This window comes from Equus quagga, chromosome 8, assembly GCF_021613505.1.
Source record: "Equus quagga isolate Etosha38 chromosome 8, UCLA_HA_Equagga_1.0, whole genome shotgun sequence".
NCBI lineage: Eukaryota > Metazoa > Chordata > Mammalia > Perissodactyla > Equidae > Equus > Equus quagga.
In genome coordinates, this window is record NC_060274.1 from 17157043 (window position 1) to 17176015 (window position 18973).

The 18973-nt window shown below is 36.6% G+C and overlaps 1 protein-coding gene across 4 annotated transcripts in view; it reads right to left on the minus strand.

The window, feature by feature from the left end:
* Window positions 1–306: 306 nt before the first annotated feature.
* Window positions 307–18973, minus strand: part of TAB2 (TGF-beta activated kinase 1 (MAP3K7) binding protein 2) — a 78522-nt gene continuing 59855 nt past the window's right edge. For all 4 annotated transcript variants that reach the window (XM_046669369.1, XM_046669367.1, XM_046669368.1 and 1 more), the window contains 4 exons: window positions 7512–7672; window positions 7211–7304; window positions 5829–5909; window positions 307–2345 (listed from right to left, as the gene is read on the minus strand). In XM_046669369.1, the coding sequence (XP_046525325.1) occupies window positions 2203–2345; window positions 5829–5909; window positions 7211–7304; window positions 7512–7672 (479 nt within the window). In that variant the 3' untranslated portion in view covers window positions 307–2202. The remainder of the gene's footprint in view (window positions 2346–5828; window positions 5910–7210; window positions 7305–7511; window positions 7673–18973) is intronic.

Below are 18973 nucleotides of genomic sequence, written 5' to 3' on the forward strand. Positions count from 1 at the left end.
CAACAATGGCGTAAACTTTAAAAACCCAAAAAGAAATGCAAGGAAAAGCCAAAACAAACTATGAAAAAAGAAGTAATATTCATTTGTTCTGGCTCAGCTGAAACATGGCTGCTTTCTTTCCTCACTTAAAAAGAAGCCTGGGGAAACTGATACAAATAATCCAAGAAATGCAGTTAAATGCCATGATGTCATGAGAAGACTCCAGAAAATGAGTTTTCTCTGATTTCAATTAACTGTCAAGTGTTCTGCTGGGGTATAAATTATCTCCTGTCCCACAAACTTTAAAAACAAGCCACAAAATCCACATTAGAATATAAGTTTTTTAATTTTTATAAATAACTTATCTGTTACAAAGATAGTTTACCCAGCTAAATCACAAAACCATCAACTCAAGATATCCAAATTACGTTTTATTAATAAAACAAGTAAAAACTGATTGATCAATCTTCACATAGAACTGCAGATGAAGCTGAAAAACAAGGCCTGTTTTTAAAATGAAACGCATCAAATGTAAGGGCTGTGGGTCTATTGTCTCGTTAACTAGGATTGTCATATTTCTTCCCATATACAAAACTCAAAGCCTGGAAGTCAAGGCTTTGACATTCATATAGATCACCTGTAATAATCCTGTTTATTTAAAGAATATCCATTTGCAGACATTTACATGGGTGGCAGTCCACATCATCTCCTCTCTCGCTGCATTTCAGCACTTCCCTCAGCCCCTTCTAAGCACTGATATATAATTCCATAGTTCTGTCTTTCTAAATGCATACTGTTATTTCTTTGTCTTGATTTCATTTAGTTATATACATTCCTGATCATCTGAATATTTATTTTCCTTATAAAAATATATCATCAAAATAAAGAGATGCTTGAGGTTGCTTCAGTGTTCAAGTTTGCTTGTTTTTCTTTTTTCCAGCTTTTCTTCAGTTGTCCTAAATACAACTAACCTTGTTTTATAAATACACATGATACTGTCACCAAGTCAGGTTTAGAAACGAATTGCCCCAACAGTAAAGCATTTAAACTTCTCTCCAGAAAAAGGGCTGTAGGTACTGCTGCTGTGGCTGGTTTGGAAACGGGACTTTCCCCATAGAAATCTCCTGTGACAGTTCTGTGGGACACCAGGCAGACGAAGGGAGCTTAACCTTGGTGCTCTGTCGTGGGTTAAAATATCTTTTGTTTTAAGCTTCCCTGTGGAAGATAAAACACTGTGTGGTGTCACTCACCGCTAACGTCAGTATATAGCGTGGCCTACAGGCCTAAGTCCCGTAACAGTTTCTGCATTCACTGTGCAGCATCTGTACGTCTTCATAGAACATCGGCACTCAGGAGGGCAAAGTACAGAGTAAGTAGAGGAAAGTTATTTTGTGCATAGGTTCATTTCATTAATGCTTTTTTATTTTAAGGCATTGCTTCTCGCAGGTAAGGCTTAAAAAGGGACATGACCGTGCTTAATCACTAAAAGGAAAAAAGAAAATTAGTTAACAAAAGACTATTACACTATACATATAGAAATATAAGAAAATAATAAAGAAAAGAGATCCCTTAAAGCAGACTTGAGAGATCTGTACAGTAGGAAAAGCTTTGGGATGTTTCACTGCACGTTTGTACAGACAATGCATGCTGCTTTCCTTTCCACCTTCAGACCCTAGATGCTGGCTTCACAGAGCGGAGGCGTTTCAGGGAAGACAAAGACAAGGCCAAGAGTACCACAGACGTGTGAAGTTCTCTCCATCCACTGGCGCTATGCGGCAGCAGAGTTCTAAAGAGTTAAACCTTGCTCCTTTTCTTCATGTTTGTAGTGTTTCACCGAAAGCTTTAAAAAAAACAGCCATCGTTCTAGTCCTTCCTCCTGTCAAAATTCAGTAGTGACATGAGGGGAAGAAGGTACTGGGAACAGCTCGCATTAACAGATCGAGAATTATCCACAACGGGCTACTGGTAACACTGTACATGGTTAGGCAGCGGGCAACCGAGTCTTCCAGCAGATGACTTTTCATGTGATGAATTTCAACTGCCCGTGACATTAGACTGAGGTATTATTAGCTCTGTGGGCTGACATTTAACATTAGCACAACACCATCTTGTCGCACCTTCAATTTGAGAAAATCCTATGTAGCAGTGAAACTTTTCCCCTGATGCCAGCCTAGTTCCTTGAACTTCAGATGTGGTTTCAGAGCAGATACGGGGCCTTTTGGCTCAGAAATGCCTTGGCATCTCACACTGTTCGCAGCGGATTAAGGCTGGATGGTTCAAAAAAGTACAGGCAGTACAATTCCACTGAGCCCCCTCGTCATCCTCTGTGTCTTGAGTCTTTGGTGTTTTGATGGTGGACCTTTGATCTGTAAGGAAGCAAAAAAATTATTTTAGAAGCAAAAATCCCAAAGTTATAAATTACTGGCAACTTTAAACACTGTGTACTACACAGCTGCAAGCAGCCTGTTAACTAAATGGAGCGTCTAGCTGAAAATGACATACATGCTTGACCCTCACCAACCTCTTTCAAACTGGTACTTCTCTGCTGGGGAAGAGCAACATGGACATCACATAATCACATCAATATTTCCTTAAAGGGGAAAAGTGCATCATTCTCTACAACTTATAGCAGGAGAAAAGGGAAATCAACTCATATGGTAACTAGTAGCAAAGATTCCCATGTCACCTAAGATTGAGAGCAGGTGTCCTACTACAAAGCAATATGGACAGTGAATTTATGTCTCCTTAAAATTAAGAGTCTCTTTGCCCAGTAACTTATATTTCTGTTTTATACCAGGAACAAAGTTTTCGTTAAATGTTCTCTCTCTCTTGAAAACATAAGGCTGAACAACACAAATGAAATATAAAGAACTAATTTCCAAAATCTTATTTAACTATATATAAACGATAGACCCTGGAGAAGTAAAAACCAGTGTAAAGATACTACTCTACTTTATTTGTAATTTCATTTTTAAGTCATAGTTATTACGGAGCAGCAGAAAGGATACCAGATTGAGGTTTGGGGGAACGAAGCTCTGCTCTCGGCTCTGCTATTAAGGCCTGATTCCTCTGCTCTGTGATCTTAGAAAAATCACGTATCCTTGAAGTTTAACCTTTTTTACTTATAAATAAAGTCACTGCAGCTTTACAAAGCCAATGTTCTAGAGTGTTTGCATGGATAGAAGTATCTGAAATATAAGAAATAACGATATTCCTCCAAGGTTGTGTCTAAAATAAAATTACACTTATGACACTTTTTCTCTGGGGGTCCCATTATAAATTGAGCGCAGTCGTCCTAGAACTTATTGGGGAGGTGTAAAGTACGAGGAGCGCGAGCTGTGGGCCTCTCGGTCGAGGTTTATAATCTAGAGATTCCAACTACGTTAAAATAATACATGCTGCTTGCGAATTCTACCTCTCTACTGAGTCAGAACTAAATGTTCACTTTTCTGCTATTTTAAAAGACAAACTATTGTATCGAGGAGATGAAAGTACAGAAAGCTTTTATAACAAATTTACAATAATCAAGTGATGCTTGGTACTCTCACACATTTAGCAGCACCCTATTTACTAATTAGTCATAAAGAACATTTTACTGCAAAATTCCAAGCTTTAGGCATTGGTCACAATTTTTAGGCATCATCACAATTTTTGCCAAAAGCATGCACAACTTGAGAGTATTAATTATATAGTAATTCTCTTTAAACAGAATTATTTTACAACAAATGTCTAATTAAGGCTTATTTAAGTAAAAATATTTGAAAAATTGAGGGTCTGACAATACTAGTTAGTGTCCTCTAAAACACATTAAAATAAATGCAGTAAAAAAAAGTTTCACTTTTTTTTCCATCTAAAATTATTTCACACTCCATACTTGGGAAATTTTTTTTAAAATTTAACAAAACTTTTTATTTTTCCTTCTTCTCCCCAAAACCCCTCAGTACATAGTTGTGTATTCTAGTTGTGGGTCCTTCTAGTTGTGACATGTGGGACGCCACCTCAGCATGGCCTGATGAGTGGGGCCATGTCCGCGCCCAGGATCCGAACCGGCGACACTCTGGGCCGCCCAAGCAGAGTGCGCACACTTAACCACTGGGCCATGGGGCTGGCCCCCATACTTGGGAAATATTTTAATGATTGTTTTAATCTGGGCATCCATCCTACTTAACAGAATTTTGGTCTCACTTAAGCATTAGAAAACATTCCCACTTGGTACATTTTTAGTAAAATTCTTGTCTATCCTCTTTGTTTAACTACAGAGGTTTTTTAGGAAGGGGGACCAGTCAATCTCTATTGACATTTCAATCTCTAAAATGCCAGCATCTTCTTCACTAAGTAATACCTAAGGTAACCAATAGGGGACCTAGAATTTTTTTTTTAATGAAAAATCTCCAACCGTTTTCTTACATCTGCAAATCTCATTTTGTACTTAGAATTATGAATCTTTTTATTAATGGCATTTCGAAACTAAATAACCACCAGAAGTGAAAAAATAGGAACTTAGATTGCAAAGGATGACTTGTGATTTCTACACTTAATTTTAGCTGTTTAAAAAAACTGCATTGTGAAGTAGAATTGACTTTAAGAACCAAATAAACCTCTCTAAATGAAACTAATAACTCCCTATTTTAGCCTTAAGGCAAAAATGATTGTTTCTTTATTTCTCCAAAAACAGCCAGCATCCAAGCTTCTATCTTTTGTGAAAAAGCTTTTAAGTAATAGATTTTTTTTCTTACTTTTTATCGTGGAAAATTTCAAATATATACCAAAGTAGAGAGAATAGTAAAACGAACCCTCAATATACTTTTCCTGCTTCAGCAATTCTCCAGACCAATCTTACCTCATTTATATTCCATCTCCCTCCCACCCTCAGAATATAAGTACTGGATTATGTTGAAGCAAAACAGGAATCTTTTAATAAGAAAAATTCTAGTTTTTGAAAGAGAGTATCAAGATTACATTAAGGCCACTCATTCAGAGTCTCAAATGCCCACTTCACGTATTTGAAGGAGTTGGGCTACGCCACTGTTTCCTTTACTCAACTAACATCCAAACAGCACCCAGTGTCTGAACGCTCGCTTACTGTGCCAAATGCCCGAATCTCATTTTTGTTCCTCTGTAATGACAGTTCCTTACATTCCAGCTAACTATGTTTAAAAACATTTAAATCAAAAAAATATGAAGATACAGCTAGGCCTAATTAAATTATACTTAAAACAAATAAGGGAGTGGAGAGAACAGGATACTTAAAGGGAATGTGAAAATTCTTTAACAAACCAAGGAACTAGTACATACTTGTTCTTTCTCGTTCCTATTTCTATATACTATTACTATATACTTTTAATGCCTGGAGTAAAAAACCCACACATATTCTGATGTTTCTTAATTTGGTATGCATATAGCCTGTAAATATCAATGATGTAAAATGATAGTAGGTAATAATTTTCAAAAATCCTTCATCTAGAATTCAGAGTATTTTGATTATACAGAATTATGCATAAATTAAATAAAATAGGATACTCATGAAAAATAAACTTGCCTAAGGTGTCTTCCTCATTATTTGTCAAAAATTTTTAACACTCATTTTTGCACCTGATTTTTTTTTTTTTTTGCCGAAACTTGCTACTCTAGGAGTGTATGATGAACTTAAGGCGTGTGACTTTCAAAGAGGTAAGTACACTACACTTCTACATCCTCCCCACCCCCAGCATGTAAGTAAAAAGTACCTTCCTAATGAATCTATCCAAGAATGCCAAAGTTTGAAGCACTTCTGGAGTTGCTAAAAATAAAATTTTCTAAAATCTTGCTTTTCAAAATATAACAGTTTTCACACTAATGGATACACTAACCTTTGGGTTTTGGTGGCACAGGACCTACAAATCCAATATTGTCATAAAAGTTATGAATAGCGCTGGGATTAAAATGTGGTCCTGAAATATATAAAAAGTAAATATATCAATGTTTACAGCTCAAAAATATTTAATTTTATTTTTTAAAAAGCAAATATTTTCCTTCTAAAAATATCACAGTATAAATAGAAGAAATGCTTTTCATTTATTTTGCACCTCTAATCTCAAATTATATGTAAGGATTTCAAAACAGCTGAGGTAGGTATAATACAGTACTCATGACAGAGGTCTAAGTGGTAAACTGGGGAAGAAGCCAAATGAATGCTAGTACAACAGTAACAGAATTAGAGCACAGACCCCTGTTCTACGTGACAAGTTAAAATAACTTAAAATTTAACAATTTAAAATATAATTTTAAATGATCAAACATGGCCTTTGGCAACTAAATAGCTTGACTCCAAGTAAGTACAAAAATCTTGGACTAATGTAATATAATAGTTCAGATTTTAAACAAAAGAAACAAGTTCAAGGATTATACTTTCTAGACCAGCACTAACTTTTTTTTTCTATAGTTAAATCATGGCATTTTCTATGAATGTTTCAAGATAAACAGCTTACTAACATTAAAAATAAAGCAAATCATCTTCCAGTTTAATGGATTCTGGCACACACTCAAAAGTGTGATTAAGGACTTCTTTTTTGCTGGCTTCCTTCCCTTCCCTGTCTTTTCCGTTTTATGTATTTCTATTATTTCCCCAACTTCAGAATTAGGTTTAAGTTATAAAATTCTCTTTTAGTCTATGGAACTGAATTAAATTGTAAATGTATTTTTTACAATAAGCAATTACTGCTTGTCAATAATAGCTCAAGTATAATGAACTACTATTGTCCTAAAATGTGTAAGCTATATTTTTATTCTCTTCTCTATTTTATCAATTAAGATAGTACCATTAGGGTGGGGGTGCCTTTTAAATTACGTTCTTAAAAGCATAATTCTTGAAAGGTAAAAGCAAAAAAGGGAACTAGGAAAAAGGTATATGAGTACATATATTTGAATCTTAATAAACATTATTGTAAGAAATTCTACTAACAGCAATACTTCTGACAATACAGTCAGACATACTAAGCCTCCTCTTTCCTTAACTCGGGACTAAAGCGGATTTGAATGCTATACAATCTACCAAATTACTCCTCAACCAAACAAATAAATTTTGGAGGGAGGGGTAAGAGAAAATAAAGACCCAATAGTTCTTTAGCATTATCTGGCTCCAAAGTCAAAGCTGAGACAGTAAGATTATGATTGATAAGTCTGTTTTCAGCCACAGGAAATGAGTTTGTAAATTAACACAATGAATTTCAGCTGAGTATGCACTGAACTTTACCTCGGGCTTGAAAAAGATCAATTTCTTTGGTTAAGCAGTCAATGTCAATCTGGAGTTGTCTATTACAACTTCTTAACTGCTGCATTTCTTCGAGCTGAAAAATAATTCCACGTGAGAAGGATCTACATTGAATGCTTGTATCATTAGTTAAGAAACAGTCGAGTTTGGTAGGGGAAGGTAAGGACAGAGAAACAAGTATGAATTAAGGGTATTTCTAGAAAACTAGATCAAGCTTTTGTACTTATGACAGACTGCGTATTCTCATGTTCAAGAATAGGGGTCAGAACAGTTATAGACTTACTGAAGGTATTTGGGATATGGAATTTGATCTTTTCAGGCGCCTTCGAGTTAGATTATTTTCCATTTCATTGACCTCAGATTTTAGTTTATCCAGCTTTTTCTTTTGAATCTCAAGTTCTCTTTGAAGTCGTTCCATTCTGGCCTTCTGGTGTACCAATAGAGCTGCAATACATATTAGTAAATATGAGGAGCCATCCACTTTAGTCACTTAACCTTTACACAGCCTTTGGAAAACAAACAAATGAATATTCCTGTGACAAACATGAGTTTGCCAAGAACCCCAAAGATTCATTAAAACAAAATATTGTGAGTTTAAACGTTTAAAATTTCAAAAATTTTAACCTGAAAATTATTTCAATTATTTAAGCAGACAAATGTCACTCGCTTTCATTTTTTTTTAGGGTTTAGATAAACCCACAAAAACAAAACATAGCATTTTTAGCCTACTACTTCTCTAATGGCTCTAGTCCAGTCAATTAACCTATTTACTACTATTTAATCCACCTCTGACCCTCCGAAAGGATAAGCCTCTGCCCTGTTTAAGGGATTCTAACAGGAACATTTCACAGATCTTTAGAAGGGAATGTGGGTTAGGTTAGACCCATTTTGATGTATGCAACACATAACACAGATAGATTTCAATCCACATGAATGTTAACATTAAATTGTTCAAACTGCAAAGTAAAAATGATAACATTTAGAGAAATCAAACACTTATATTTTCTTATATTCCAATTACATTTTGTGAAGATATTGTCCTAAGATTTTTAAAGAAAGAAAATAAGCAATCAATCTTGGAGCATGAGACGAACCGCTTGGGAAACCTCATTAAGCCATAAAATTTGGTACATGTTCTTGTGATCCATCCCCGAACAATGTGAGTCTCACTTTTTAGGATATTGGACTGGAAGTGAAGACACCTGAATCCATTTCCATAAAAAAAGCAGCTTGGGATGATTCTACCATGAGAAAACAGCTACATTGGGAAAAGTACAATAAACAAGCTCTAAAAATGAAAAACAGTAATTGAGAAAGTCAAGTAGATTCATGTTGAACAGTCAACTTCAATTAAACTCAAATTTCTATGAATCTAAAAAGTAGGGGAAAAGCTATGGCATATCAAGGTACATTGAGGCCATTCAATCCAGCAGTGTATTCTAGAACCAGAATTAGGGTATGGGGTAGGAGAGGCTGTCAGGCTCAAGTACTTCAAAATTAACTTTAAACAGTAGATAATTTTTCCCAACAAAACCCTGACACTAATATAATCCACAGATGTTTCCCTCTGTAATTTTCCTTTCTTTTTATTGGAAGAGTAGTAGGGCATTATGTTTCAAGTTTTTCAAACCATGGCTGAGTCTGATAAACACTAAGATTTCGATGCCTTCTCTTCCATTTTAATATAGGGAGATGCTGTCGGAGGTACACATGTTCCTGGTTGAAAATTCGCAGGGTCTGTGCACATCCCTACCTACCAACTTTGTTTTGTCAGGCTTTTATTAATTTGGTTTATTTTATCTGAACTACAAAGTTTTATCCCTCTATTTCCAAAATATAAAAATTCTGCATGAGAGTTTATTTATTCTCCTAAAAGAGGATGACATGGGCTGTTATTTTTTGAGTGGGACAATAAGAGAAGAGAAGACAGAGGCAGGAAGTGGGAATGAAGGGTAAAGCAAAGCTGGGTGTAATATACTTTCCTTCATTTCTAAACTCCAACCATCTACCAACATGTTTCAAATGGCATTAATTAAAAATTTGTTCAGATTAATGACTATTTTATTTAAAAGCAGCATTTCTTAAAATTAATGCTGGAGATTTTCTCCCTAAAAGTTTTCTTTTCAAAATACGTAAAAGAAATGTAGGGGCTGGCCTTGTGGCCGAGTGGTTAAGTTCATGCACTCCACTTTGGTGGGCCAGGGTTTTGCTGGCTTGGCTCCTGGGTGTGGGTCTAGCACCGCTCATCAAGCTGTGCTGAGGTGGCGCCCCACAGAGCAGAACTAGAAGGACTTAGAACTAGAACATATGTAACTATGTACTGAGGGGCCTTGGGGAGAAGAAGAAAAAAAATTTAAATACATTTACCTAGTGGTTCTAACGACTAAATGATGGTTTGTTTATGCTGAGATCAGAAAACAAGATATACATTTATGATATTATTCAATATTATATATGGAGAGGGGATAAGAACAGATTTCCTGAGAAACTGAAACCCAGCTTATACCACACTTGAGCGGTCAAAATCTATACCATAAGGGCAGAGAAAGAACCTCAGGGTGAGACGTTATAACAGTTAATCCCAGGCTGGTGATTTCCTTGGGGTGCCTAGCAGAAGCAAATGCAAACTGCTCTGGCAACCCACTTCCACTAACAGGGAGTTGCTACTATGGCATCCATAGACATCTTCAATGAAGGGAAAACCTCAAAGGAGAAGTATGACCAAACAAGAAACTGACCTACCATGAGAATCAATGGCCCAAGACGGCTGAGCCCCTCAAACTTAAAGATTTTACAATAGTTTGAAAGAAGCTATGGAAAAGTCTGTTTAAGATGATTATAGTGATAACAGAAAAAACAAAAGTATAACAAAAGAATAAGACACTATGAATGAAAGAACAGACAGATTTGGAAAAGTACCATAAACAACCTCTACAAGTGAAAAATAGTCATTGAAATGAAAAAGTCAAATAGAGAAACAGTAGATTAGATATGGTCAGACACTGTTAGTAACCTGAAAGACAGCCCTAAGATTATCACCCAGCACAGAGATAAAGTGATAGAAAAGATGAAAGAGGGGTTAAAAGAGCTCACATAAATCTAAAAAGGAGTTCTAGAGAGAGACAATAGAGAGAATGGAGGAGAGGCAAAATTCAAAGAAATACTTGCTGAAAATTTTCCAAAACTTAAAAAAAGAAATAATAGATTCCTTGGGCCCAGCCCTATGGCCGACTGGTTAAGTTTGTGTGCTCCGCTTCTACAGCTAAGGTTTTCACCAGTTCAGATCCTGGGCGTGGACATGGCACCGCTCACGAAGCCATGCTGAGGCAGTGTTTCACATAGCACAACCAGAGGGACCTACAACTTGAATAGACAACTAGGTACTGGGGGGCTTTGGGGAGAAAAAGGGAAAGAAAAAAAAAGAATAAGATTGGCAACAGATGTTAGCTCAGGTGCAAATCTTAAAAAAAAAGAAAAAAAGAAATAATAGATTCCAGAAGATAATGAAATAATGAGGAGGAATAAAGACATTTCCAGATAAAATCTGGGGGAATTTACCAACCACAGACTACTGCTGAAAGAACTCTAAAGATGTTTTCTGATAAGAAATTAATAAAAAAGGAAGGAATAGGATGAATAAATCTAAAAATTTCTAAGTATAAGGCAAATGAAAAAGACCACAGAAGTGGGTGGGGTGACAGAGATTGTTTAAAATAAAGGAAAACTAAAATATTAGAAAAGAGTAACAAGAAACCGGAAAGATGAAGACTAGAGGCGAAGCATTCTAAGGTCTTCAAAGTGTTTAGGAAGAACACTTTCAAATGCTGCTAAAGCAAATATACACGTTAAATATTCAGGGATCACCACCAGAGGAAGCCAAACAGAATGCTGTTTCCAAATTAAAAGACAGAACAAAAGAAGAAAGAAAATGTGATCAAACTTAGATGGCAGGAAAGAAGGAATAAAGGGAAAGAATTGGAAGACAAACAAAAACATACGACAGGAATAATTCCAAATATATCGATAATCACAATAACTGCAATCTAATTAATTGTATCTGTTTAGATATAAGAGATCAGCATACTGGATTTTAAAAATTCAGTTATATGCTGTTTATAAGAAACACTTAGAAGCAAATTCACCAATCCAATCTTACGATATATTGAGAGCCTACTGTGTGTCAGGCACTGTTGTAGGCACTTGGGAAATCAACAAACCAAAGAGGGAAAAATCTCTGCCTTGCAGAGCTTATATTACAGAGGTAGAAGAGATGGGAGGTGGGGGTGGGGGAGGAGCAAGACTCTAAACAGGTTGGCAAACTATGGCTCATGGGCCAAATCTGGCCCACTGCCTGTTTTGTGAAAGTTTTACTAGAATACAGCCAAGCTCACTTGTTTACTTATTGTCTATGGCCGTTTTTGTGTCACGACAGTAGAGTTAGTAGCTGCGAAAGAAACCACGAGGCCTGCAAAATGCTACATAATTTACTATCTGGCCCTTTATCAGATCACATGGAGACCTGCTGGCCACATCAAAGACTGAATAAATGGGGACCCCTGGCAGCACAAAAAGGCTCAAAGTAAAAGGACGAAAGTAAGAGAAACACTTTGCACTTTAGGCACCAGTCTAAGAGACACAAGGTAAGAGCAGGCAACTGCTGGAGATATTTGAAGACTGTGGTGCACTCAAGGCAACAACAAACCCCAAATCCAGCTCCACTCCTGACTCAATTGACTCAACCCCTCAAACTAATAACCTGACAGAAAAAGAGGTGTTCTCGTTGTTTCTGGGTGTAAATATTATTTATACATTACATTATAGTATATAATACTACTTAGTCTCTTCTGTTTTTTTAAACATGATATTTGGCATTCAATAAAAAATTATGAGACAGAAATGCAAGAGCAAAAGCCAATTTATCATCAAGAGAAAACAATCAATAGAACGATGCTTAAAGATGACCCAGATGCTGGAACTACCTGATAGGGAATTTAGAAATACTGACTATGACTAATATATTAAAAGATCTAGTTAAAAAGTGAACAACATGCAGGGACTGATGGATCATTTGAGGAGATGTAAATTACTTTAAAAAAAAAGCATCAAATGCTAGACATAAAATACTGTATCAGAGATAAAGAATTCCTTCAACAGGCTTACCAGCACACTGGACACAGAACAATCAGTGAACTGAAGACAGAAATTACCCAAACTGCCTACAAAGAAAAGAGTGGAAAAAATAACAAAGCATCCAAGAGGTGCAGGACACTACCAAGTAGTCTAATATACATGTAATTGGTGAAGAAGAAGAGAAAAACAGGGCAGAAGAAATATTTGAGGAGATAATGGCCACATATTTTTCCAAAATTAATGAAAGACCATAAACCACAGATCCAAGAAGCCTAGGGATCTCCAAGTAGTATTAAAACAAAACAAAAAACCTACACACAGGGGCTGGCCTGGTTGCACAGTGGTTAAGTTTGCATGCTCTGTGTCAGCAGCCCAGGGCTTGCCAGTTTGGATCCCAGGCACAGACCTACACACCGCTCATCAAGCCATGCTGGGGCAGGTGTCCCACGCAGAAAAGTAGAGGAAGATGGGCACGGATGTTAGCTCAGGGCCAACCTTCCTCAGCAAAAAGAGGAGGATTGGTGGCAGATGTTAGCTCAGGGCTAATCTTCCTCAAAGAAACAAACAAACAAAACACCAAACCTATACACATCATAGTCAAACTGCTGAAAACCAAAGGTACAGAGAAAACCTTGACGGCAGCTAGGGAAATTTTGAAATTACTATGCGAGGCAAATATAAAACTGAAATAAAGCCAGTGTAGCAATATTCATTTCAGAAAAAGAAAGACTTTGGGGCAAAATATTGGAGATAAAGGGGTTCTCAATGATAAAAGGGGAAAAAAATGCTAGTGTAGAACTCTTATCCTTATGGAAAACCATAAAAGAATATTCTAATTTATTTTCCAATTAATGGATGTCAGAACATACATTCCAGGACAGGAGCTGAACATTCTCCTCGTCACAGACAGCTCCATCAGTAATCCTCAATATGGCACTTCTTAATGTTTCTATCAAAACAGGAGTGTAAACCAGAGTTGAGAGCTACACAGAAGGCCAATATTAGAAGAAGACAGCTTTCAGCAATGGGTAGAAATCTGATTCAAAAAAGATTTAGGAAACATAAAGGAGCCACGGTTACTGAAGGTATTATTGTGGGGCTGTTTTGAAGTTAAATGTTTCTAAAATAGAAAAAATATTACATCCTGAGGAATTCACAAAGAAAGCAGTTTCTGCAATAGCTAAAGATTTGCCTTGCCTTTGGGAGTAAAGGCAAGATTCTCTCCTATGATCAGACTGAAGCCCTAAAGTAAAATACCGTGAATCCATTGTCTTAGAATGTGTTCGAGATTTCTTTCTAGTGAAAACAAACTTCTTAGAGCAGTTATAACGACTATATTACTTAGAAAAGACAAACCTAGTTTGTAGACTACTCAGGATCTCTGAAGTATGTCTGTTAACTATAAACAAGCTAAAAAATGCTCTGAACATAGTAGGAAAGAGATATGATCTTTATTTCTTAGCAATTCTTTCTTCTAATTGCCTGGATTTTATATGTCTAGTTCACTTTTCACTTGTGGTTTAGGATTTTTAGATAGGAATCTGAGAAAGATGAATTACAAAGAAAACAGGGGTGTCAGGGTGAATTTCTAAAAATTACTATGAAAATTCAGCTAAAGCTAAACTTTTTTCTCTAGTTGTGGTTTTTGTCTGCAATTTTAACATTCAGTGTACAATACATATCCATTAAGAAACAACATTAATTCATAATAAAGAATAATAATTACACTATTTATAAAGATGCTTTTGCTCTGATCAGCCTCCACTAAATGAAAAAAGGTTAGGTGTTGACAGGGGAGAAAGAAACATAATTATACTTCCAGGGGCCAAAAGAAGGGGAGAGCTTGCAAAGAGAGATGCAGTTGTGGGGTAAGGCTAGAAAATTTCACCTCTGCTATGGGGATGACTGTGAGGAGGGGTTTGAGGAAATCCCTAAGACTGGCTTTTGGGGTTTTGTTTTTTTGTTTTGGCATATGAAGAAACTGTTACAAACAAAATCATACCAACCACACACACACATGCAGTAGGCTCACACGCCATCTACTAAGATGTGGTTACACAGGAGGAGGGGTGATTTGTTATACAGAATCCAGTGAGCAGGCTGAAGGAACAATCCTCTCCCTTCCTGTCATTTATTTACATACAGACTAAGAGGGACTTAAAAAGCCAAATGATGAAGAATCAATCATATTAGCTAGGATTTTCATTTAAAAAAGGTTGACTGAGATTCTATTTATACAATCTTCCGCCTCCTGAAACCCCATGAAAATGACAGAGGAATAAAACTGGTACAATTCCACAATGATAAACAGCAGGAAGAAGGCAGTTAATAAACAAGAGATTTCACCAAGTTTCCAGAAGACTGAAAGGAGATGAAACGGCGCCGACTACGGCAGGAGAGCGGAGGAAGCTACAGGCTCAGGGACAAGGAAAGCGCTGCAGACGAACAGGCAGCTGACTCGCCCTGCAGAAACCGAGAGGCTTCAGACGTTGGAGAAGGCAGTAACAGGAGACAGAGGTGTGGAACGGCACAGAAAAGAGCGGCTTAACTGGATGTCTTTCTGGAACCGTCCACCCCTCCGCATGCTGTGGAAGGGCAGGTAGCTATGTTTACTCTTAGGGCCCATCCAAACACACATCTCTCAAGCTGGTCTACATACACAAAGAATGCTAGGTAGTGGCGGTGAAGCGCTCTCTTGCAGCAGCTGGCTCCTCACTTATGCATCACAAAGCAAAGTCGGCCAAGCGACAAGTCTCACTTTCTTACACAGCGCTTTTGGTTAGCCTTCATAGTTCTTCACTCTTAAATATGAACCAAAAGCCAAGGATCACCATACATTTGAGGAACATCTGACATACGAAAGATCTAGATAAACAAAGAGAAAGATTAAACCCAGAATAAGCAGAGATAATTAAAGAGAGAGCTGAGAACTTAAATTCTAATTGACACCATTGACACCATTAAGAGATGTGAGGCAATAACGCACCCATAAAACAATAATCTGCTATAAAAAAGGAATCAGAGAACTAGCTCTTGGCAATTAAAAACATCACAGCTGAAATGAAAACTTCATACATGAGTTGGAACAAAAACTGATGAAATCTCCTAAACTAGAGAATAGAAAGACGAGGAAGTACAATATACTGAGGATATGACAATGAGAAATAAGTAAAAGGTTGGTCCAGGATGTTAGATAGCTGAGTAAGAGAAATTCTAGAAAGAGACAATGGAGAAACTGGGAATAAGAACATTTCCAGGGCTGAAGAGAGATACTAGCCTTTAAACTGGAGGGTCTACTCAACGTGGAACAAGGACGACTTAAAAAAAAAAAAAAGACCTACACTTAGACACACCGTTATGTCTGTATACAGAAGGAATATACATATAACATATATAAATATATGCACACAAATATGGCTATCTTGATGAAATTAAAATAATATCGTTACATACAAGTAGCTAAACCACAATAAGGCCTGGGTAAAAACTGTGCTGCGGCTTCATTTGTGGTATTTGCGCTGTAATATTTTAGTTATTCAGCCAAAAACACACGAATTAAAATTTTACTATTCTGGAATCCAAGATAATCTGAATAGTAATGGAGCTTAATTTTGTACTACCTGTTCAAAGGGCATTAAATAAATTAATACCCCGAGTGAAGTGTGAAGGAAGGAAACAAGGTCAAGGGGAGAAACCATTTGAAGAGCTTACATATTATTACTTGGTATTTATAAATCATCATCACACTAATGGAGAAGCTTTTTCTGTTAGATGAATTCGTTTCATTTTGTACTTGAAAAAATTCAGCATTTTAGATTTTTCAGTATCAAGTACATCTCAATTACACCCCAAGCTCCTTGAGGGTAAACACTGAATTCAACTTTGTACCACATGGTATCCAGCATTAAACTTTGAAAACTGTAGCCATTTGATAAACATCTATTAAATGTAAAATAATGACAATTTGACTTTTAATGGATAGTAGAGTAAAATACTAACTTTAAGTCCAAGAAATAGAAATCCTGATAAAACAAAAACTTGAGTTTTAAAGTCTCACTGAATGTTTAGTTTTAATATTTTCACTGAGCAAGAGTTAACACATTTTGAAATACGGCAAGACTTAGGTCGCTGCCATCACAGAAGGTGGCTTTTCTATATGCTCGTTCTACCAAGGAAATGAGACATATTCCACATCTCCATCACACATTGACTCCGTTGGTTTTCTAAACTTACCTATCTACTTCGTTATCTTAAACAGACAAAAAAGGAGAGGGAATGACGGGTAGAGAACAAGTTTTCAGTACCTTTTAAATCCGCTCTCAAAATTAAATTTTAATGGATAAGGGTAACTTAAGCGTCAACTCCCTCTGGTGGCTGTTAGAAAACTGACAGTTAATTCAAATACTAGGGCTCTTAAACCCCTCCCATGGGCATACTAGATATTTTAGATATTTTATATAGCAATTTCAGAAAGCTTAGTCTTTACCCAACTTTTGTAAGCTTTTGATGAGCAATAGAGACAATTTTTTAGCCACCTTTATTTGTAATTGGAAAAATAAACACAAAGTTCCAAATGGTGTAAGAGTGTTACTAATTTTAGGCATTCTGCAGTGTAAATAATGTCTAATTTCTCCAGAAGTTACAAAAAAAAAGATAGAGAATGGAATGTGAATATTAAAAAAGTACCTTTGCTATTGGAAAACGTACAATGGACCTTATAAAGACCCTATAAGACCCTATGCTTATTTTTAAAAAAAGGGAGAAATTTTGCCATTGGAAATATAACGCGTACTTACTGCTGGTGTCTTTTAAATTTTTGTCTGTCATGACAAGTTTATCTGCCTAAGTCAGGGACACGCCTAAGTCATGCACCCAGAAAAGTACAATGTCAGCTTGCAAACTAAATGAAGATTTCCTAGACCGTAACTGCTGGCAGCAGGGGCACCTGCTTCACACATCACTGTATAGTTACAGTCACTTATTTGGTGATTGAGTCATGAAGGATTCAGAGATGGCAATTATCCTTTAAAATAAAGCATCCTGATATTTTCATCTATTTTGCCATTTTTTTTAAAAGATTTTATTTTTTCCTTTTTCTCCCCAAAGCCCCCCAGTACATAGTTGTATATTCTTCATTGTAGGTCCTTCTAGTTGTGGCATGTGGGACGCCGCCTCAGCATGGCTTGAAAAGCAGTGCCATGTCTGCGCCAGGATTCGAACCAAGGAAACACTGGGCCGCCTGCAGCGGAGCTCGCGAACTTAACCACTCGGCCACGGGGCCAGCCCCTATTTTGCCATTTTTAAGGACAGACTGAAATCAGATCTTGCAACAGTGCTGCAACTGGGTCTGTAATTTGGGTAACAGATACAACAACAAAACCATGAGGAATGATGCTTAACCTCTGCAATTCTTTTTAAGAAATTTAAATTACTTATACATTAGTATTAATAACAGATGAATGTGGGGCCTCTGCTAGATAAAATTTTGTTTGGCATTTATTTGTATATAATTAAGACTCTGCATGTAATCTTATAGTATTAAGATACAGACATTGTCCAAAACTTTTGTTTTAGAGACAAGGAAAACTGGGGCCTAGATACCGAAAGAGCCTCAAAAAATACAGCTGGACAAACCATTATAGGAACTGGGGGATGTTTCTAGCTGAGAAAGGTTTATACTTTAAAAGGGGATATGGTAGCCATTTTCAAGCTCTTGCAGGAATGCCATGAAAGAGAAATGAGGCCAGTCCAATACAGTTTCGAGAAATCTCATTACAATTAAAGAGAAGATACGTACAAGCTTTCTGTTCTTCTTTTTCAAAATCCTAGAATGGAGAAGGATTTCCTAAATAAGACATGAACAAAACCCACAAGCCAGAAGGAAAAAAGACTGAGATGTTTGAATACATAAAAGTAAGAAAATTCATAAAAAAAATTTACTGACCAAGTAATAACAGATTAGAAAAAACAGAGTAGGCATCCTACAGAAACCGGCAAGTTCACAAAATAAGAAATACAAATGGCTTAAAAATTAATACATGAAAAGATGCTCAACCTTACTCATATTTAAGATAGAAAATTTAAAAAACCAAAACAATACATTTTTACCTACCAGACAGACTGACAAAGATGTATGTTTTTCAATCACTTACACATTGATGGATGAGGCAAGGAAGGAGGAAAAGAACATTCTAAGAAAAGTTGCCAAAAATGTCCCCCATTTATAAACATGGGGAAAAAATAAATATTCTACTAGCTTACACTCTGGTAAAATTTCTTTAGAGAGAGTCTAAAAATTAAAATTGGCAACCTGCGCTGTGGTAGTCATCAGTACCCTTCACCAAGTATTTCTGGCTCCTCGCCTTCCAGATACATGGCAGAACTGCACCTTCTCATTCTCTCTGAATTAGGTGTGGTTACGTGACTTGTTTTAGCTAAAGAGCAACGTGTGCTGGGGGAGGAGCCTAAGAAGTCAGTGCTGATTCACCGTATTGCCTGAACAATCATGGAAGCACGGAGAGGGAGCTTCCCTCAGCCTGGGTCCCTGAGTGAGGAGGATGTAGAGCTGCCCACCAGCTAATCTATAATGGTAAGTGAGCTAGAAATAAACCTCTG